Source organism: Lutra lutra, chromosome 8 (genome assembly GCF_902655055.1).
Source record: "Lutra lutra chromosome 8, mLutLut1.2, whole genome shotgun sequence".
Taxonomy (NCBI): domain Eukaryota; kingdom Metazoa; phylum Chordata; class Mammalia; order Carnivora; family Mustelidae; genus Lutra; species Lutra lutra.
The window spans coordinates 55503066-55521589 of record NC_062285.1 but is presented as its reverse complement, the minus strand read 5'-3'; the positions used below and the strand labels follow the sequence as shown (position 1 = coordinate 55521589).

The window sequence follows — 18524 nt, the reverse complement described above, 5'->3', positions numbered from 1 at the left end:
CTGCACCATTCTGGGAACTTGCTGAAACTTGGGGAAAGTGAAATGTCCATTATATGCCAAAGCCTATGGTAGGTATTTTCTCAGCTTTGCTTTCCAGATCACCTGAAAACCACACAGTTCCTAGGGTCAGATAAGTTGCCCAAATTCATAAAAAGTAACACAGCCCTATCTTAACCCAAAGTCCATGCCTTTTTTTTCTTCACTAGACACTAGTGCAACTCCCTGGAGAAAAAGTCTTGTAACAGAGTGGAAAACAACAAAAGGGACTTTTTATTATTAGAAGTGGGAGTGAGGAGAGTGGGACCGGGCAGGCGGTGGCCCTGGGAGAGGGTCCCACGGGGCAGAGGTTGGGGATGTCTCAGTAAAGAGGGGCAAATCGTGAGTAGAGCCTCCACCCCCAGCTGGGGGCTCCTGGGTTCGGCCAACCACCGGGCTAAAACGTGGAAACTGGGCATTAACAAAGTACAGAGGGATGTGGGCAATTCGGCCAGTGGACCAGCACTGCAGAGAAGGAAAGAAAAATCAATCAGAGCCAGAGCCTAGGCCCAAAGAAGACCACATGGCAGGGTCACGCAGCAGCCACAGTGCTCAGTTCCTCTACCCTGCTCCCCAAAAGCCCAGCAGCCCGGCCTACTCACCACACTGAGCAGAGCCCCTTTGTTGAAGGAAGGATGGAAAGTGATGAGCTGCGCCTGGGCCCCTGGCTCCCCCTGGATAATGCCACTAGGGGGAGAAGGTGAGTAGGCAAATGGAGACCGGCAAGTGAAGTAGGATGTGGGCTGGCGTGGGAAGGCTAGTAGGGAGTTCGGACCTGATGGCCGATGTGGCACTTACCAAGGAAGCAGCTCAAACACGGGGCTGTTTCGAGTGCGAAAAAGGAGGATGACTGGTTTACCGTCCCGGACCCTTGGATTTCCTATGAGAAATGGATGGGATAGGAAGGCACCCTGGAAGCAGAATCCCAAGGCAAGGCAGAGAAGTATAGCCAGGACACGGACACCCTCCATGAATGGGAAGAGGGCTGTGGCCTGAGCAAAGTCCTTCCCAACTCTTACCTTTCATGAGCACAGCTAGACGCTCCCCACTGGGGTCCCAGACCATGGAATGAGCCTCTCCTCCAAGTCTACAAGTCAGAAGAGTTAGCTGGGAGGCCTCAGCATGGTCCCTCCCACCTTTTCACTGCTTACCCGCTCCCCCCCACCCCCCTTCTGCCCCCCCACCCCTGGCCCCAGCCATTCAGCTCACCTTTCCTCTCCATCTGGTGTCTGTACTGTTGTCTCAGACAGATCAGCCACAATGGTGGCTGACTTGGCACCTCCAACGCGCCCCTTTCTCTCCCCTGCAAGAAGGGCAGAGGCTATGAAATACAGGAAGCCGGCCTCTCACTGGTCCTCTACCTCACATCCGTTGTAAGCATCAACACCTCTCAATCTTCCCTTTATCTTTCAGAGTAGCCTATTCTGGAGGGTTCCTGCCTCCCTCTGACTACCCCAGATACTCTGCATCCTGAGCTGCTTCCCCTGACTCACCACAACGTTCTGGGAATGATAAGGAGTAAATGAGTGGTTCCCCCAATACAGTGAACAGCAGCCGGTTTCCATCTGGGCTCCAGCAGCCAGTCTGGGGTCAGGGAGCAAAAGGCAGGGGAACACTGGTCAGCAGGGGAATGCAAGAAGAAAAGCAGAGGATGTGGGGAGACACGCTTGGGGCACCTGGGACCCGCCTCCTCTCCAGCTGAGTCACGGTCTCCTCTCACCTGACACCGCCCCGATAGAGTAGGCCACCTCTCGCAAGTCCACATCTGGGCCTCCCAGACCCTATGCCGGAGAAAGGAGGGTCACAACTCAGGACCTCTAGGTTCCAAAACCTGGACTTCCCTCCCTCTGCCAGTCCCGGCGCCAGGTCAGAGAATGGAAACGGAACAGAAGGTTCTGTCTGCTGAAGGTTCAGGAGCCAAGTGCCTTTCTCTAGGTCAGCCTTGCCCTCCCCCTCCCTCTGGCTTCCTCCCACTCACCGAAAGACAGCTGAAGGAGTGGTAGCCAGGACTTTGCTGCCATCTGGGGACCAGAGCAGATTGGTAACCCCACCTCCCCGAAACCAGGGAAGGGGAACACAGGTCTCCGTTGAGACATCCCATACCTAGGACAAAGGGGTCGGGAGTGAGAGAGGAAGCTCCAGCATCCCCATCCTGTCACACAGGCTGCCCTTACAGTACAAAGACACAAAAAGGAGATGAAGCAGGAGAGGGACTGTTAAAACAGGAGGGAATACGTTTATATGTACTGTGACAGCAAGCAGGATTTTACATCTGAGGAATCTGAATGGTACTGCTTTTTCCCTGAGTAAGTTTAACACTAACACTAAATGGACAATTAGTCCTCTCCTCCCCACAGGATATCTTACACCCCCAAGTAAAGAATGCTCTTGGCTCAAGTCTGAGGAGGGGCTGAGATGACCACAAGAGGGGTGGGGACCAACTCACCAGGATAGCAGCATCCACAGGTGACGCTGAGAGCAGCCGTCCCCCACTGGGCGCCCAGGCCAAGCTGGTGACAGGTGTGTGCCCAGGGTGAGACAGCACTTGGGCACAACCCGAAGAGGGTCTGCAGGTGGGAAATAGGGTATAAAGTCAGAAGGCAGCAAGAACACCCCCATGACTCTGTTTCCTTACCTCCTGACAAAACTTCCATATCTCGATGACCCCTCAAATCCAGGTTAGGGGAAATGAGGAAGGGTCACGGAAGTTAAGGAGGGGGAAAAAAAGGAAGAAAGGGCACAATCACCACCATTAGGTCCATAGATGAAAATGAGTACAAGGGAGGACTCCAATATTATGTATTTTCAAATGTAGTCCTCAAGGAGACACACCCTTCCAACCAGCAAGGATAGACGGTGCCGAGCCAGGGAGAAGTCCCACTCTGCCCCAGACCAGAGCCCTCTCCCCGAAGGACCATCCAGCCTGGGGCCTGGGACCCTCTGTGATGTTATCTCAGGGTTCCAATCTCTTTTCCGGAGTTATCTGCTTTTCTGCAGAACTCACCCTGTGCTGCAAACCCTATCTTTCCATTTCCCTGTCCGAATTACTCTCTCTCCCTCTGCATGGTTTTCTGCTTGTCACAAAGATGCAGCACGGGGATCGTCGTCCACCACAAGGTTGGGAACTTCTGACAGCACCCATGTCTCCGTCAGCGCTGTACCCCCAGGGCCACGTCCTTGGCCGGCCAGGTACATGCCACTGCCTGAATGAAGGCCATTCTCTTCTTTTCCACCGAACAGTAAGTACCTCTAGTGCCAACAGGAGCTCAGACTGCTGACCTACAACTTTTTCTTGAACTTGGCAATAAATCATAGTTCTCTTTTGAGGTCCGTTCACAGAGATCCAGCTCATTGTTTTCAGTGGCTGCCCTGTCTCCACGCCCCTGAACTCATAAGCCAGAACTGATTCAGTCGTGCCTCCACAGATGGACATTTCAGCTATTTGTAATGTGTTATTGTTTCAAACAATGCTGCAGGAAATACTCTATATCCTTATGTATTCGTGTTACTATGTGTTCAGAACTTGGGGGTATAAAAGGCTTGCACTTTTATTCTTCACTTGATCTTAGCCAAAAGGCCGAGAAGCGATTGCACTTTTATTCTTTTAAAGATTTTATTTATTTGTGAGAGAGAGCACATGCATGAGCAGGGGGAGCAGCAGGCAGAGGGAGAAGCAGGCTCCTTGCAGGGAACCCAATGCAGGACTCCATCCCAGGACACTGGGATCACGGCCCCAAGCCTAAAGCAAACACTTGGCCAACTAAGCCACCCAGGCGTCCGTAGGCTTGCATTTTTAAGAACATAAATATGCCAACAACAAATTACTTTCTGACAAGTTTATATCACAATATAGTCTTCTCACCAAGAAAAAAAGCACCCACTTTCCTGGTCTTGCTAGTACTGGATATTATCAAACATTATAATTTTGGGCACCTGGGTGGCTCAACCCACTGAGCCACTGCCTTTGGCTCAGGTCACAGTCTCCGGGTCCTGGGATCAAGCCCCATATTGGGCTCTTTGCTCAGCGAGGAACCTGCTTCTCTCTCTCTCTGCCTGCCTCTCTGCCTACTTGTGATCTTTCTCTGTCAAATAAATAAAATCTTAAAAAAAAAAAATTTTTTTAAGTAATAAAAAAAACATTAAAATTTAATAATAGCATTCTGAATGACTAAAAATTATTATGTATTTTCTTTTTTTTGTTGTTAAGAATTTATTTATTTATTTGAGATAGAACAAGAGTGAGAACACAAGCAGGGGGAGCAGCAGGCAGAGGGAGAAACAGGTTCTCCAGCAAGCAGGAAGCCCAACAAGGGCTTACTCAACTGAGCCACCCAGGCACTTCAATATTATGTATTTAAAAAAAAAAAAAAAATTCTGTATTTTCTTCTAGTCCTTTTATTTTTTCCTTTAGTTCTTTTGTCTGCTTGGAATTTATTTGTATAGAAAAAGTATGAAGCAAGGACTACCTTTATTATTTCCTAAATGGATAGCCAATTATCCCAACACTACTAAAATTTAAGAAAAATCTAAACTTCATTGCAATGAAAAGCCACATTTCTCATATATTAAATTCTCATATATTCTTAGATCTGTTCCTGAATGTTACACAGCTATGCTGATCTGTTTGTCTATCCTCATGCCAATTACTTCGCATTACTGTAACTTCCTAAGATATTTAATACTTGGTAGGGCAAGTCTCCCCTCTATATTCTTCCTATTCAAAATTCTCTTGGCAATTATTCCATATTTACTCTTTAATAAAAACTCTGATTATCATTTTGCCCAGTTCAGAAAGACAAAACACAGCAAAATTCTGGTTCCAAGTCCACTTAATTGGACATTTCTATGATGATACACCTTCCTGTCCAGGCATACAGTGTGTCTCTCCATTTAGTCAGCTCTTGCTTAATGTTCTTCCACAACTTCCTCCTAATGTCTAGTAGGTTAAATAAATTTAACGATTCATTCCCAGTGATTTTGGTAACTGCACACATTGTAAGTAGAATATTTTTTCTATTTCAATTTCTCAGTGATGACTGTAGGTATAAAAAGAAACTATTACACTTTTGGTTTCCTGGATCTAGTCATCTTACTACATTTAAATTTCTTATTAGATCAAATAGGTTTTCTTAGCAGAGTCACTTGTTTTATCTAGGTATGAAATCATATCTTCAAAGAAGAATAATTTTCCCTTTGTTTTCAAGACTTCACCTTTTTTCTTGTCTGACTGCACTCACTAGAATCTCCAAAAATAATGTTGATTAATAACAGTAACAATGGCAAAAAAATAAAATAAAAAACCAGTGATAATGGCTGGCTCAGTAGATAGATCATGCAATGCTTGATCTTGGGGTTGTGAGTTCAAGTCCCACATTGAACACAAGATTACTTAAAAAAATAAATTTTTTTTAAGATTTTATTTATTTATTTGACAGATACAAATCACAAGTAGGCAGAGAGGCAGGCAGAGAGAGAGAGAGAGAGAAGGAAGCAGGCGCCCTGCTGAGCAGAGAGCCCGATGCGGGGCTGGATCCCCAAACCCTGGAATCATGGCCCAAGTCTAAGGCAGAGGCTTTAACCCACTGAGCCACCTAGGCACCCCTAAAAAAATAAAATCTTAAATAAAAATAAAAAGAGGAGGGTGCCTGGGTGGCTCAGTGGGTTAAACCTCTGCCTTCAGCCTAGGTCATGATCTCAGAGTTCTGGGATCAAGCCCCCATCAGGCTCTCTGCTCAGCAGGGAGCCTGGTTCCCCCACCCTCTGCCTGCCCCTCTGCCTACTTGTGATCTCTCTCTCTCTGTCAAATAAATAAATAAATAATTTAAAAAAAATAAAATAAAATAAAGAGGCACTTAGGTGGCTCAGTGGGTTAAGCCTCTGCCTTCAGCTCGGGTCGTGATCCCGGGGTCCTGGGATCGAGCCCTGCATCAGGCTCTCTGCTCCAGAGGGAGCCTGCTTCCTCCTCTCTGCCTGCCTACTTGTGATTTCTCTCTCTGTCAAATAAATAAAATCTTTAAATAAATAAAATAAAAAGGGAGCGCCTGGGTGGCTCAGTCATTAAGCATCTGCCTTCGTCTTGGGTCATGATCCCGGGGTCCTGGGATCCAGTCCTGTGTCGGGCTCCCTGCTCAGCGGGAGGCCTGCTTCTCCCTCTCCCACTCCCCCTGCCTGTGTTACCTCTCTCGCTGTATCTCTGTCAAATAAATAACCAAAATCTCTTAGAAATATAAATAAAAATAGGGGCACCTGGTTGGCTCAGTGTGGTTAAGCCTCTGCCTTAGGCTCAGATCATGATCCCAGGGTCCCAAGATTGAGCCACGCATCAGGTTCCCTGCTCAGGGGGAAGTCTGCTTTCCCTTCTCCCTCTGCTGCTCCCCCTGCTTGTGTTCTCTCTCTCTGTGTCAAATAAATAAATTAAATATTTAAAAATAAAATATTGTCTTTCTGATACTACTTATTGCCAGGTTTAGGTTTTAGGGTTGAGCTTTATAAAAATAAACCGGGATGCATTCTGGGACAGGAGGAGGACATCAATGGAAAAACTGGTGAAATCTGAAAAAAGTCTGAGTTTAATTAAGAACGTATAAACATCTGGGGCGCCTGGGTGGCTCAGTGGGTTAAGCCGCTGCCTTCGGCTCAGGTCATGATCTCAGGGTCCTGGGATCGAGTCCCACATCGGGCTCTCTGCTCAGCAAGAAGCCTGCTTCCCTCTCTCTCTCTCTCTCTGCCTTCCTCTCCGTCTACTTGTGATCTCTCTCTGTCAAATAAATAAATAAAATCTTAAAAAAAAAAAAAAAAAAAGAACGTATAAACATCAGTTTCTTAGTGTTGACAACTGTCACATGGTAACATAAGATGTTAACAGTGGGTAAAACAGGGCTGCCTAGGTGGCTCAGCTGGTTAAGCGTCTGGCTTCAGCTCAGGTCATGACCCCAGGATCCTGGGATCCAGTCCTGCATCAGGCTCTGAGCTCAGTGGGAGTCTGCTTTTCCCTCTCCCTCTGCCCCTGGGTTCATGTGCTCGCATGCTCACTCTCTCTCGTTCACGCTTTCTCAAGTGAATATATTTTTAAAAATCTAAAAAAAAAAAATTGGTGAAACTGGGTGATGGATATTCAAAACTCTCTGTACTATCTTTGCAGCTATTCTAAAAATCTAAAATTATGCCAAAATAAAGTTTATTAAAAGAAAAAAAACAGGAGCCTGATTTCCAAAAATTTCTAAATTCTTCTGTGATCTGGTTTAGTTCAAATAACGTGGAGGGGAGCCTGGATCACTCAGTCAGTAGAGCATGTGACTGTAATCTCAGGGTCATGAGTTCAAGCCCCACTATGGGCTGGGCATGGAGCCTACTTCAAAAACAAACAAAGAGAGATGCCTGGGTGGCTCGGTCAGTTAAGAGTCTGCCTTTGGCTCAGGTCATGATCCCAGCGTCCTGGGATCGAGTCCCGCATCGGGCTCCTTGCTCAGCAGGGAGCCTGCTTCTCCCTCTGCCTCTGCCTGCCATTCTGTCTACCTGTGCTCACTCTCTCTCCCTCTCTCTCTGACAAATAAATAAAATCTTTAAAAAAAAAAAAAAAAAAAAGAAGGGAGACTTCTTCTCCCTCCACTCCCTCTGCTTGTGCTCTCTCTGACACAAAAACTAATAAAATCTTAAAAAATAAAAAACACATACATACAACATGGAGGTTATCTTTTCTTTGAAATCAAATAGAACTCTCATAAAGCCATGTATGCATGGCATTTTATTTTATTTTTTTAGTGATAGAGCTCATCTGTTTTAATTTCTTACACAATCCACTCTGGTTACAGATTTTGGTAGAGAATCAAATATCTACTTTAGGGCACCTGGGTGGCTCAGTTGGTTGAAAACTGCCTTTGGCTCAGGTCATGATTCTGAAGCCCGGGACTGAGTCCTGCAACAGGCTCCCTGCTTAGCGGGGAGTCTCCTTCTCCCTCTGATCCTCCCCACTCTTTTGCACTTTCTCTCTCTCTGTCTCATTCTCTAAAATAAATAAAATCCTTAAAAAAAATTTTCCTTTAGATTTTCAATGTGATGGTCTAACCTATACATGATATTTTGTAATAATTCTTCTAATTTCTTCCATATCTTCCATATTACTTGCCATTCTTAAAAATACTGTACTCTGATTTTCTTTTACCCTAATAAGGCTGGCCATAAGGTTTTCTTCTTTACTCATAATTTAAAGGACCAGTTTCTGGGGTGCCTGGGTGGCTAAGTCGTTGAGCGTCTACCTTCAGCTTGGGTCATGGTCCCAGGGTCCTTGGATCGAGCCCCACCTCGGACTCCCTGCTCAGTGGAGAGCCTGCTTCTCCCTCTCCCCCTGCTTGTATTCCCTCTCTCACTGTCTCTCCCTGTCAGATAAATGGATAAAATCTTTAAAAAATAAAATAAAATAAAAATAAAGGACCAGGGGTGCCTGGGTGGCTCAGTGGGTTAAAGCTTCTGCCTTCCGCTCAGGTCATGATCAGATTCTGGGATCGAGCCCCGCATCGGGCTCTCTGCTCAGCAGAGAGCCTGCTTCCCCCTCTCTCTCTGCCTGCCTCTCTGCCTACTTGTGATCTCTCTCACTCTGTCAAATAAATAAATAAAATCTTTAAAAGAAATAAATAATAAAGGACCAGTTTCTGATTTAATATTTACTTAGTTCTCATGAAGATTCTTTTTCCAATTTTCTTGATTTCAACTTATGCCTATATGAATTCCCGCCCCTAATGCCTTTATTTTTTTTTTTTAAAGATTTTATTTATTTATTTGACAGAGAGAGATCACAAGTAGACAGAGAGGCAGGCAGAGAGAGAGAGGAGGAAGCAGGCTTCCTGCTGAGCAGAGAGCCCGATGCGGGACTCGATCCCAGGACCCTGAGATCATGACCTGAGCCGAAGGCAGCGGCTTAACCCACTGAGCCACCCAGGCGCCCCGCCCCTACTGCCTTTAAAACTACATCTGACAGTCCTCTGGAAAAGGCAGTCTTTCTACTCCATGATCATGTGTATACACACACACACACACACACACATACATATACACACACACACACACACACACTCCCCACAATTCCAGAAGCTCCTAGTTCTGTCCATTCCTCTAGATTCCAGCATTCTCAGCAGCTCAACATTGACCGTAGGTCTGCTTCTCCCACCGCCCTGGGAAGTGCTGTGAAGATAAAGAACTTCCAGACCTACTTGCCACCCCCCACTGCTAATATGGCCACAAGCCTCCAGCCAAGGGAAGACAGAGGCTGCTGGGACTCACCGGGTAGACAGAGAGGTGGGGTCCAGGGTCCAGATGAGAATGCAGGTCTGGCAGGCCACAGCCAGGACAGAGGCACTAAGGGGCTTCCAGGCCAGGGCCGCCACGTTTCGCTGCAGCCGGTGCTTCAGGGACGGGACTGTAGTGCTGTGGTAAAAGTTATGGGACTGAGTCAAAGCAGGAACACTACAGCTCAGGGGGCTGGAGTTCAGTTGAGCAGGGAAAGCCAAGAGAAGGAAGCTGACCACCCAGAGCACAGGGGTATCGTGGGACAGAAGGATAGGATAAAGAGTAGATCTGGAAACAGGAAACATGTAGAGAGTTCAGGCCCAGGAACCTACAGGAGCCCTGGAACCAAGGTTGGAGAAGAAGGAGACTGATTTACGGAGACCAAAGAGTGGGAGCCCACCCAGTAGGCATCCACGTACCTGCTGGCATTATACACACGGATTGAGTCATCTAGCAGGGCCACTGCAAACTTGTTGGTGTGGGGGTGCCAGGCAAAGACCCGCAAGCAGCAGCTGGACCTGGGCCGGAGAGAGCATGAGGGGCCTGAACCCATCCCCCAGCCCAGAGGCTCAGATTCCCTTTCACGTGAGGACATTACTATTTTTCACTTTTTATTTTTGTGGGGGGGGGATAAGAATGTGGGTAATAGAAAAGGGGTGGAAGGGGTGTGTGGCTTGACTTCCCTCTCCCACTGAGAAGTTCCAAGGTTTAGGACTTCTTTCCCACAAAAGCCTCAGAGCTTGTACACTCACCAGTTTGTGACTTGGGCAAATTCAGCAATCAGATCTTCGCTCCTGAGCTATGAGAACAAAGTGGACAGAGGATGCGCTGGGACCAAAGAAGCTTATTCCCTCGACTTCCCACAGGGGAGCTGGACTATTCCCACCCTCTGCAGTCCTTCTTCCCACCCCACCCTGAACTTAAGGGATGAAAAGTGGAAGAGGGCAGGAATAGGGGAGCAGCAACCAGAGGGACAGGGGAGGAAGCCCGACTTACAGACAGATGGGGGAACAGGGACCCGTGGAGGGAGGAGGCCCATCGACAGAGTGCCAGGGCCCAGCTGGACGCCGTCTTCACCCACTCAAACACTGTGGGGTTGAGGAAGCAGCTCTGATTAAACCATTCACAGGGCTGTCACTGGGCACCCTTGGATAAAGAATGAGCAAGGAAAGGACAAGCATTCCCCAGGGTCTTCCACCCAACCCATACTTGGGACACCCACTCAGGATATGTGACGTAGGCAGAGAGGAGAAAAGAAGACGGCACCAGAATAGACAACCGGGACAGGAAAAAGAATGCTAAAGGGAAGGGGACTGGGCCAAGAGGTATTGGGATGGATTGGGAAGAATATGAGAGGAGATGCCAACCATAAAACCAGAGAAGTCGGGAGGGAAAAATATTTACCTTCCTCCTCTGAGTTCGCAATTTCATTCAGCACCCCAAAAAGGCCCATATCACGCCTGAGGAGAGGAAGCTGGGAGTCAGATTACTCTGACCCCTTTGGTCTCCCTCTACAAGTTATACTCATTCAGTAACTTACTAAAAATAAGAGTACTCAGGGGCGCCTGGCTGGCTCAGTTGATGGAGTGTGTGACTCTTAACCTCTGGTTGTGAGTTCAGGCCCCACAGTGGGTGTAGAGATCACTTAAAATCTTCAGGGACGCCTGGGTGGCTCAGTCAATTAAGCAGCTGCCTTTGGTTCGAGTCATGATCCCAGCATCCTGGGATCAAGACCCACATCGGGCTCCTTGCTCAGCGGGGAGCCTGCTTCTCCCTCTGCCTCTGCCTGACACTCTGCCTGCCTGTGCTCTCTCTCCCTCCCTCTCTCTCTGACAAATAAATTAATAAAATCTTTTAAAAAAAATAAGCGAATAAAATCTTTGGGGTGCCTGGGTTGCTCAGCCTGTTAACTACCTGACTCTTGATTTCAGCTCAGGTCTTGATCTCAGGGTCGTGAGTTCAAGCCCCTTAAATGGGCTCCATGCTGGGTGTGAAGCCTACTTAAAAATAATACAATATAACAAAAATCTTAAAAAAAAAAAAAAAAAAAAGAAGCACTCACATTTAATGAGTGCCAAGTATGTGCCATGCACTTTATTTATTATCCTTTCATGTACTTATCACACGAATCTGAATGGCATTCTGCTCATTTTACCAACAAGGCAACCAGCCTCAGAGATCTTTCAGGGCTTGGTGAGCAGGTCAGGGGATCAAGTCCTGCCCTAAGACTGTGTGTGAATGGAAAGCCATGGGAAGATTTTTGGTTTTTCTCAAGTAATCTCTACACCCAACATGGGTTCAAACTCACAACCCTGAGATCAACAGTCATGCTGTACTGATTGAGCCAGCCAGGTGCCCCACCATGGAAGGATTTTAAGCAGAGGAATAAACTGACCACACCAGCATTTTAAATATTTATTTATTTGAGGGAGAAAGAGAGCAAGAGAAGCAAGCAAGCATGGGCATGTGTGTTGCCAGTTGGGGGAGGGGCAGAAGGAGAGAACCTTCAAGCAGACTCTCCACTGACCACGGAGCCTGAAGCGGGCTCCATCTCACGACCTGAGCAGAAACCCAGAGTCGGACACTCGACCAACTGAGCCACCCAAGCGTGCCCCCCCCCCACACTGGCATTTTAGAAAGATCAGTCTGGCTACAAATTAAAGGGACGCAAAAATGGAGAGGAGGAGACGGGTTAAGAGGCTACTTCAGGAATCTGGAAAAAAGGCCAAAGTGCCCTGAACCAACAGGGCTGGAGAAAGCAGACAGATTTGAGAGGCTGAAGAAGTAGAATGAACAGAATTTGAGGGCTAACTAGACATTAGTAAGAGTAACACCAAGGGAAATGCCTACATAATAATTACAGAAGCTAAAACTGCCCATGGTTTGCCAAGGCCGGGCCAGAAGCTTTGCACGAATTATCTAAACCAGCAGCTATCACAACCCTACAAAATAGCTATTGTTAACAACCGCAATTTTAGGTGAGAGAAGAGAGGCATGAAGAGGTTGATATTATCAATATGACCTCTGTAGGAAGTAGCAGCATCAGGATTCAACCTGTCTGCCTCAGAGCCTACACTCAAGCCACCTGCTCCCAAATGAGTAGTAAGGCCATTCCTTGAGACAAACAACACAAGGTAGAAGCAGGTTTGGAAAGGAAAATGAAGAGATTGGCTTTGAACATGCTGAGCGAGTGAAAGCCTGCAGAAGAGCCAAGTGAGGGTGTCTGGCAGACAAGGGAACACCCAGGTCTGAACTTGTGAGTCCAGCCCAGGAAACCACCCCTTCAGGGACATCAGAAAGAGGTGGTACAGAAAAGGCAGAGAACCAGCAGCTGAAGAGGTAGGCAGTGGGAAAGAGCCTGGAACTGAATGACTTATCAAACAATAAATGGCTGTTTAACTTAACTCACACAAAGATGTCCAAATTAAATGGTACTATGATAACAAACAAATTAAATGGTATTATGACAACAAATATCTAAATCTGGTACCATGTGTGGGACTGTAAATATGTAGAATTTCAATGGAGGACTATTTGGCAACAGCTCAAGAAATTACAAATGGACATACCCTTTGAAGCCTCCTACTAGATTTGTAGGAATTTATCCTACACGTGACAGTGATAATAACTAACCCTTGAAGGTCTTAATATGTGCCAGGCACTGTTCTCTGAGTGCTTTATATCCATTAATTCATTTCATCATCACTACAACCTTGTAAAATCAGTCCCGTTTTACAGATGGGGAAAGTGAGGGACCACGTGATTACGTAACTTTCCCAAGATCACACAGCTACAGAATGACACAGCCAGGAACGGAATCCAGGCAGTACGGCTCCACTCCTAAACGTGCTAAATGAATAACCTAAATATGAGATTATTCACTGCAGCATTATCCCTAACCTTGCTGAGCTTCAGGTAAAAGGCTCAGAAAGTGCTAAAGACACGAAGAGGGGGTAGGGAGCAGGCTCACTTAAACCAGAGAGCAAGTCACTGGAGATGAAATGAACTTCTGTCAACTTAGGTTTTCCAATAAGGACTGCTAATTTGTTATAGTGAATGATATACAGGCCTGAGCTAGACAGAGCCTGGCAGCCCAAGGCAGGGGGAAGGTGACCCCAGCTTCTCCAGGATCTGCAGACCATGGTCCAGGAGACCCATTGCCACGTCTCACCACACATTGATGCATCTCTTCCACACTTGCTCCCGGTGATGGATGAAGGCAGTTCTTGTGCCATGGTCCAGCCTCCCAGGGGTCTTCAGGGGATCCTTCGTCAGGTTCAGGACAGGAAGATTGATCCACTACAGGCCAGAAGTGAGAGGTGTGACAATGAGTCAGTCTCTTCCCCAGATCTCTGCTGAACTTGCCATCTCCAAACCGCAGCTGGGCTAGGAGTAAGAGGCTCCGGAGACCTGTTTCCCATCCCATAAACCTAATCCTTGTGGGAAAGTGAAACAGAGCTTAACTCCCTTATCTGTAAAACTGGCATAGTTCATACAGTTGCTGTGATTATTAGATCTTATAACATGCGTGAGGCACACCTGACTCAGTCTCTTTCTTACATAGCAAACGCTCAATAAATAGTTGTTTCTCTACCTTTTCTTTCCCAGAACTCCGTGGTAAAAAAAAAAAAAAAAAAACTCCAGGTTGTGCCTTCCCAGCTCTCCCAGATACTGTCCTCAACTTTTCAATAGTTCTCCTACACCCTCATTATCCCTTGAATTCTCCCTCATTCTCTCCATTCCCTCTAGGGCCGCCCCACAGCTCCTCAACATCCCTCACCCTCCAATCCCAACCCTAAAATACATTCCAGCCCTTCTAGTCTCAAGTCTGGGCCAGGCTGCTTCCTTGGCCAGGCTGAGGACCGCGAACCCGGCCCGGCTGCGAGGCCTCAGGTCCCCCATTTTCCCGGGCCCCGCCCCCATGCCTGTAGCTCCCCTCCCTCCTCGCTCCGGCCACCTGGCCCCGGAAGTCGGGAGGCGGACTCTCATAGCTATTGCCTGTCGCCAACTCGTTATTGTGCTCGTATAGGGTGACTTGACCCCTAGGCGGCGGCGGAGGGAACAATCCCAGGGAGCACATCTTGCCGGTCTCGAGGACGTCTGGAATCGGTGAACTCACGGATCGCGCTTCCCTCTTAGTTCCCGGGCTAGATTCGGATCCGTACGGGTAGCCGTGTGGGACAAACGGCGCTGCAAAATTCAACGGAAGTGAGGGGAAGAGTAACGCCAGAACACGAACGCGTGCGCAGTCCCGAGACAGACTTCCAGAGCGTCCTCGCGCGCCGCCTGGTGGCCGGAGGGGGAGCGGCGCGAGCATGTCCGCGGGGTCAGCCCCTAGTTAAGGGTCAGGGTGGGTGGGTGGGTGTGTGTGTGTTGGTGTCCGGGTGGGCGTGTGTGTGTTTTCCGTGAGACGTGTGTGTGTGTGTGTGTGTGTGTGTGTGTGTGTGTGTGTGTGTGTGTGTGTGTGTGTGTGTGTGTGTGTGTGTGTGTGTGTGTGTGTGTGTGTGTGTGTGTGTGTGTGTGTGTGTGTGTGTGTGTGTGTGTGTGTGTGTGTGTGTGTGTGTGTGTGTGTGTGTGTGTTTCCGTGAGACTGCTCCCCCCGCCAATTCTGAATTCCACAACACAGTTTCCCACTCACCCTCTAAATGCTTGGAAAGCCCAAAATTAGACACGTTCAAGGAAGTATCTAATTAAACCCTCCCAGGACTGTGGATCATCCGGAGGAAAATTCGGACTGTCTGGGGCAGCTGGCTGGGAAGCTGAGGGAAAAGCCTCCGGGAGGAATAAAGTCAGGCAGAAGAGACCTTGGGAGGGAGAGGGATGTGCCAACCAAAACCTCAGGCCCCAGGGGTTACCGGTGGAGGGCGAGTGAGTTGGAAAACAGTGACGTTTCCCGAGCACCTATTATAAAGTACTTGTATAATCTGTTTTTTTCTTAAATATTTTATATATTTATTCATGACAGAGGGAGAAGCAGGCTCCCTTCTGAGCAAGAAGCTCTATGTAGGACTCCATCCCAAGACCCTGGGATCAAGACCTGAGCAGAAGGCAGAGGCTTAACCCACTGAGCCACTCAGGCGCCCCAAGGGTTTGTATAATCTTTACAACAGCCCCATGAGGTGGGTACTGTTCTAGCACCATGAGGAAAGTGACACATAGAGATTATACCAAAACCAGGCATTCTGATTTAAGAATAAAAATGAGATCGGGGCTCTGGGCTGGCTCAGTCCATGGAGCCTGCGACTCTTGATCTGGGAGTGCCAAGTTTCAGCCCCATGCTGGGTGTAGAGTTTACTTAAAAAATAAATAAAATATATTTTTTAATAAAGAAGAAAAAGAGGGGCTCCCGGGTGGCTAATTGTTTGCCTTGGGCTCAGGTCATGATCCCAGAGTCCTGGGACCAGAGCCCCACCTCTGCCTCCCTGCCCAGCAGGGAGTCTGCTTGTCCCTCTCCTTCTGCCCCCACCTCTGGCTTGTGTTCGTGCTCTGTCTCTCTCTTTTAAATATTAAAGAAGAAAAGTGAGATTGATTTTATTCTGATTCCAAAGGATGGAACTAGATTGCAGAATAGAGACTCCTCTTAAAGCTGTGTGATTTGGGAAAGTGTTTGAATTCTTCGCGCTTCAGCTTTGTCACTTTTGCAGTGTCCTAATTATTTCCCATGGTTGTTTCCCATACTAAATAATGGAAATGAAGCCATTTAATAAATTTTAAGTACTAAACAGTTGATTAGCCCTAACTCTGCCATGAACTCAGTGACCTTGGGCTTTGGTTTGTTCATTTAATAAGGGTTGATGGGCAATTCAAATGACCATGCTCTGGGGACACAGAAATGTATAAAGCATAGTCCCCACTCCCAAGAGTTGCCCTAGTTGGAAAATCGAGGGGGCATTCTAAGTTTAGCATTCTTGGGCTCTGTCTGCTCTTCCTTTCTACATGAAAATTTGCCCCTAAGAGAGTTACCCCAGGGTCAGAAAACAAGAAGACTTCTCTGCAAATGCCCTTAACACAGAGAAAGCCATGGGTCTCCTCTACACTAGTACTTCCCAAATGTTAGTGAACACTGACACACAGGAGTATCTTGATAAAATGCAGATTCTGGGGTGGAGTTCTTAAGCAAACTGCATTTCCAAAACGCCCCCAGGTGATACTGCACAGACCAAATTTTGAGCAGCCCCAGTTTAATTTTCTAGGTTAGTTCACTGTCGTCTGGAAAGTCACAGAAAACTTAAAGAGCCTAGAGTAAAAACAGGGTTGTTTGGGGAAACTTGCTGAAAAAAGGTCTACTTGAAAGGGGGAGGCAGGGGCGCCTGGGTGGCTCAGTGGGTTAAAGCTTCTGCTTTCGGTTCAGGTCATGATCAGATCCTGGGATCGAGCCCTGCATCGGGCTCTCTGCCTAGCAAGTAGCCTGCTTCTCTGCCTGCTTGTGATCTCTCTCTCTCTCTCTCTGTCAAATAAATAAATAAAATCTTTAAAAAAAAAAGAAAAGAAAAGAAAAAGAAAGCGGGAGGCAGTGCAGGCTTTAAAGGAGGAGAGTGAGACCCTGACTCTCACAGATTAGTGAAGAGCACTGAGAACCCACCCACAAAGTTTTTGTACTCAATCATGCCACCATCCAACCCCAGATACCCCCCAAGAAATCACCTTGGACCGGGCGTGCAACTTGCACCTCCCTTCGGTGAAGCCTGATTTCTACTAACAGGTTGTGTTGTAATTACGGGTTTCAGTGCCTGCCACTCACCCTGTAATATGAACTGGGGAGGAGGAACAGTGCGCTGTGTATTCATATTCGCCCCCCACCCCGCCTCCCCCATACTTAACGTTTGTTCAGTGTTTTCAGGGTTTGCAGATTTCTTGGGAGGCCTACATCCAGGCCCAGCGCACTTCCCACTTACTTCACCAGGGGGCGCGGTGGCCCCAGCGACACAGTGACGGTGACCCACCGCCCCACGGACTCAGAGCGCTCAGCGGGCGGTCTCCACTCCCCGAGTCCGGGGATTGTGGGGGGCTTCCTACGACCTGGGCGGGAAACCGAGGCAGCACCGGGCCCCTGCCCGAGTCTCCTAAAGGGGTCCCTGACTTTGGGAGGCGGGAGGCGCCGCCAGAGTCTGGGCGCCCCGGAGCTCGGCCTGCGGAGGCCCGGCGCCCCGGCTCAGGGCCGGTAACCAGGCGCACATGGCCCGCCTGGCCCTGTTTGTCCTGGCAGCGCGCCGCCGCTATTTGAGGCGGTTTTTATCTCCCAGAAACCAGCAAAACCCCAAGCGGAGTCTAGGGAAGATGAAAGGGGCCGAGGGGCCGGGAGGGGAGGACCGCGAGGCCGCGGCGGGCGGGGGCTGGCACCGGACAGGCGGGGACCGGGTGGCAAGAGGGCCAGGCCCTGGGGGGTCCCGAGGAGCCTGCCCGGCGGGGGCCGGAATTGGGGGGCGCACGTCTCTTCCGCCGCCGCTCGGGACCCCCGCCCGCGGAAGGAGCCCTGGAATGCGGCCCTCTTCAAAGCGTCTTTGAAGCGGCGCGCCCCGCCGGAGGGCAGGAGGTTTCGCACCTGGCCCGGGCGGCCGGGACGGCGGCGGCGGTAGGCTGAGGAGGGGGCTGGCCGCCCGAGCCCGCCCGCAGCGTCTCCCGAGCTGGCCGGGGGGACGGTCGCCGGGAGCGCTGCCCGTGCGCCCCCTCACCCCGCTGGGGAGCCCGGGGGCGGGGGCCGCACAAAGCCCTATTGTGGCTCCGGGCTGGCCGCCACAGAGTGGCTTTTGTTCGTCCGCTAACTCGGCGGCGGGCACGGCTGATTGCAGGCCCGGGGCAGGGGGCGGTTACGTGCCAGGCTGGGGGCCGCCCGCCGGGACCCGCTCGGGGCCGCGCGGTAGTCCGCGCCGCGACTGCGGGGCCCTACCCCGGCCCGGGTCGGGAAGCAGAGACCGGGAGAGAGCCGGGGAAGGAAACTCCTCCCGGCCTTCCCAACTCGACGGGGAGCTCTGGGCGTTCGAACACTGACTGACCTCAGCCCGAGGGCCTGGCCGACCGAGGGTTCTGCCGCAGGCACAGTGTGCCAACGTGCAGGATAGGATGCCCGTGGGGAGTCTCCAATTTGCCAAAGAAAAATCCTGTGGCTCACTCTTCTTCCTTCCTCTTTCTCTTTTCTCACCAGCACAAAATTTAAAATCGAAATTTTTATTAAATAATAATAATAATAAAAAACAAAAAGACTCCAT

At 49.0% G+C, this 18524-nt stretch overlaps 1 protein-coding gene across 8 annotated transcripts; it reads right to left on the bottom strand.

The window, feature by feature from the left end:
* Window positions 1-247: 247 nt before the first annotated feature.
* Window positions 248-14647, bottom strand: AAAS (aladin WD repeat nucleoporin). 8 transcript variants are annotated; one of them, XM_047740482.1, is made up of 16 exons: window positions 14438-14647; window positions 13490-13617; window positions 10723-10778; window positions 10315-10406; window positions 10071-10117; window positions 9738-9836; window positions 9313-9456; window positions 2483-2603; window positions 2015-2139; window positions 1757-1817; window positions 1530-1620; window positions 1246-1339; window positions 1056-1123; window positions 835-916; window positions 639-723; window positions 248-501 (listed from the first exon to the last, which is right to left on the bottom strand). In XM_047740482.1, exons 1-16 carry the CDS (start codon window positions 14633-14635, stop codon window positions 277-279), a joined length of 1716 nt encoding a protein of 571 aa, XP_047596438.1. In that variant the 5' UTR covers window positions 14636-14647; the 3' UTR covers window positions 248-276. The 8 variants fall into 8 exon arrangements, with proteins under 8 accessions (XP_047596438.1, XP_047596439.1, XP_047596440.1 ...); XM_047740483.1 differs by lacking the exon at window positions 14438-14647 and adding an exon at window positions 14276-14431; XM_047740484.1 differs by lacking the exon at window positions 14438-14647 and adding an exon at window positions 14131-14269.
* Between the last annotated feature and the right edge of the window lie 3877 nt (window positions 14648-18524).

What these genes read in the sequence shown, in the direction of transcription:
- AAAS (XM_047740482.1), bottom strand. Translation starts at nt 14,635, where the DNA reads ATGCTCGCGCCGCTCCCCCTCCGGCCACCAGGCGGCGCGCGAGGACGC. An exon ending in TTTGCCCAAGTCACAAACTG is followed by an intron (nt 9,837 to 10,070) that starts GTGAGTGTACAA and finishes TCTCCGGCCCAG; the next exon opens with GTCCAGCTGCTGCTTGCGGG. An exon ending in CGTGTGTATAATGCCAGCAG is followed by an intron (nt 9,457 to 9,737) that starts GTACGTGGATGC and finishes CTTTTACCACAG; the next exon opens with CACTACAGTCCCGTCCCTGA.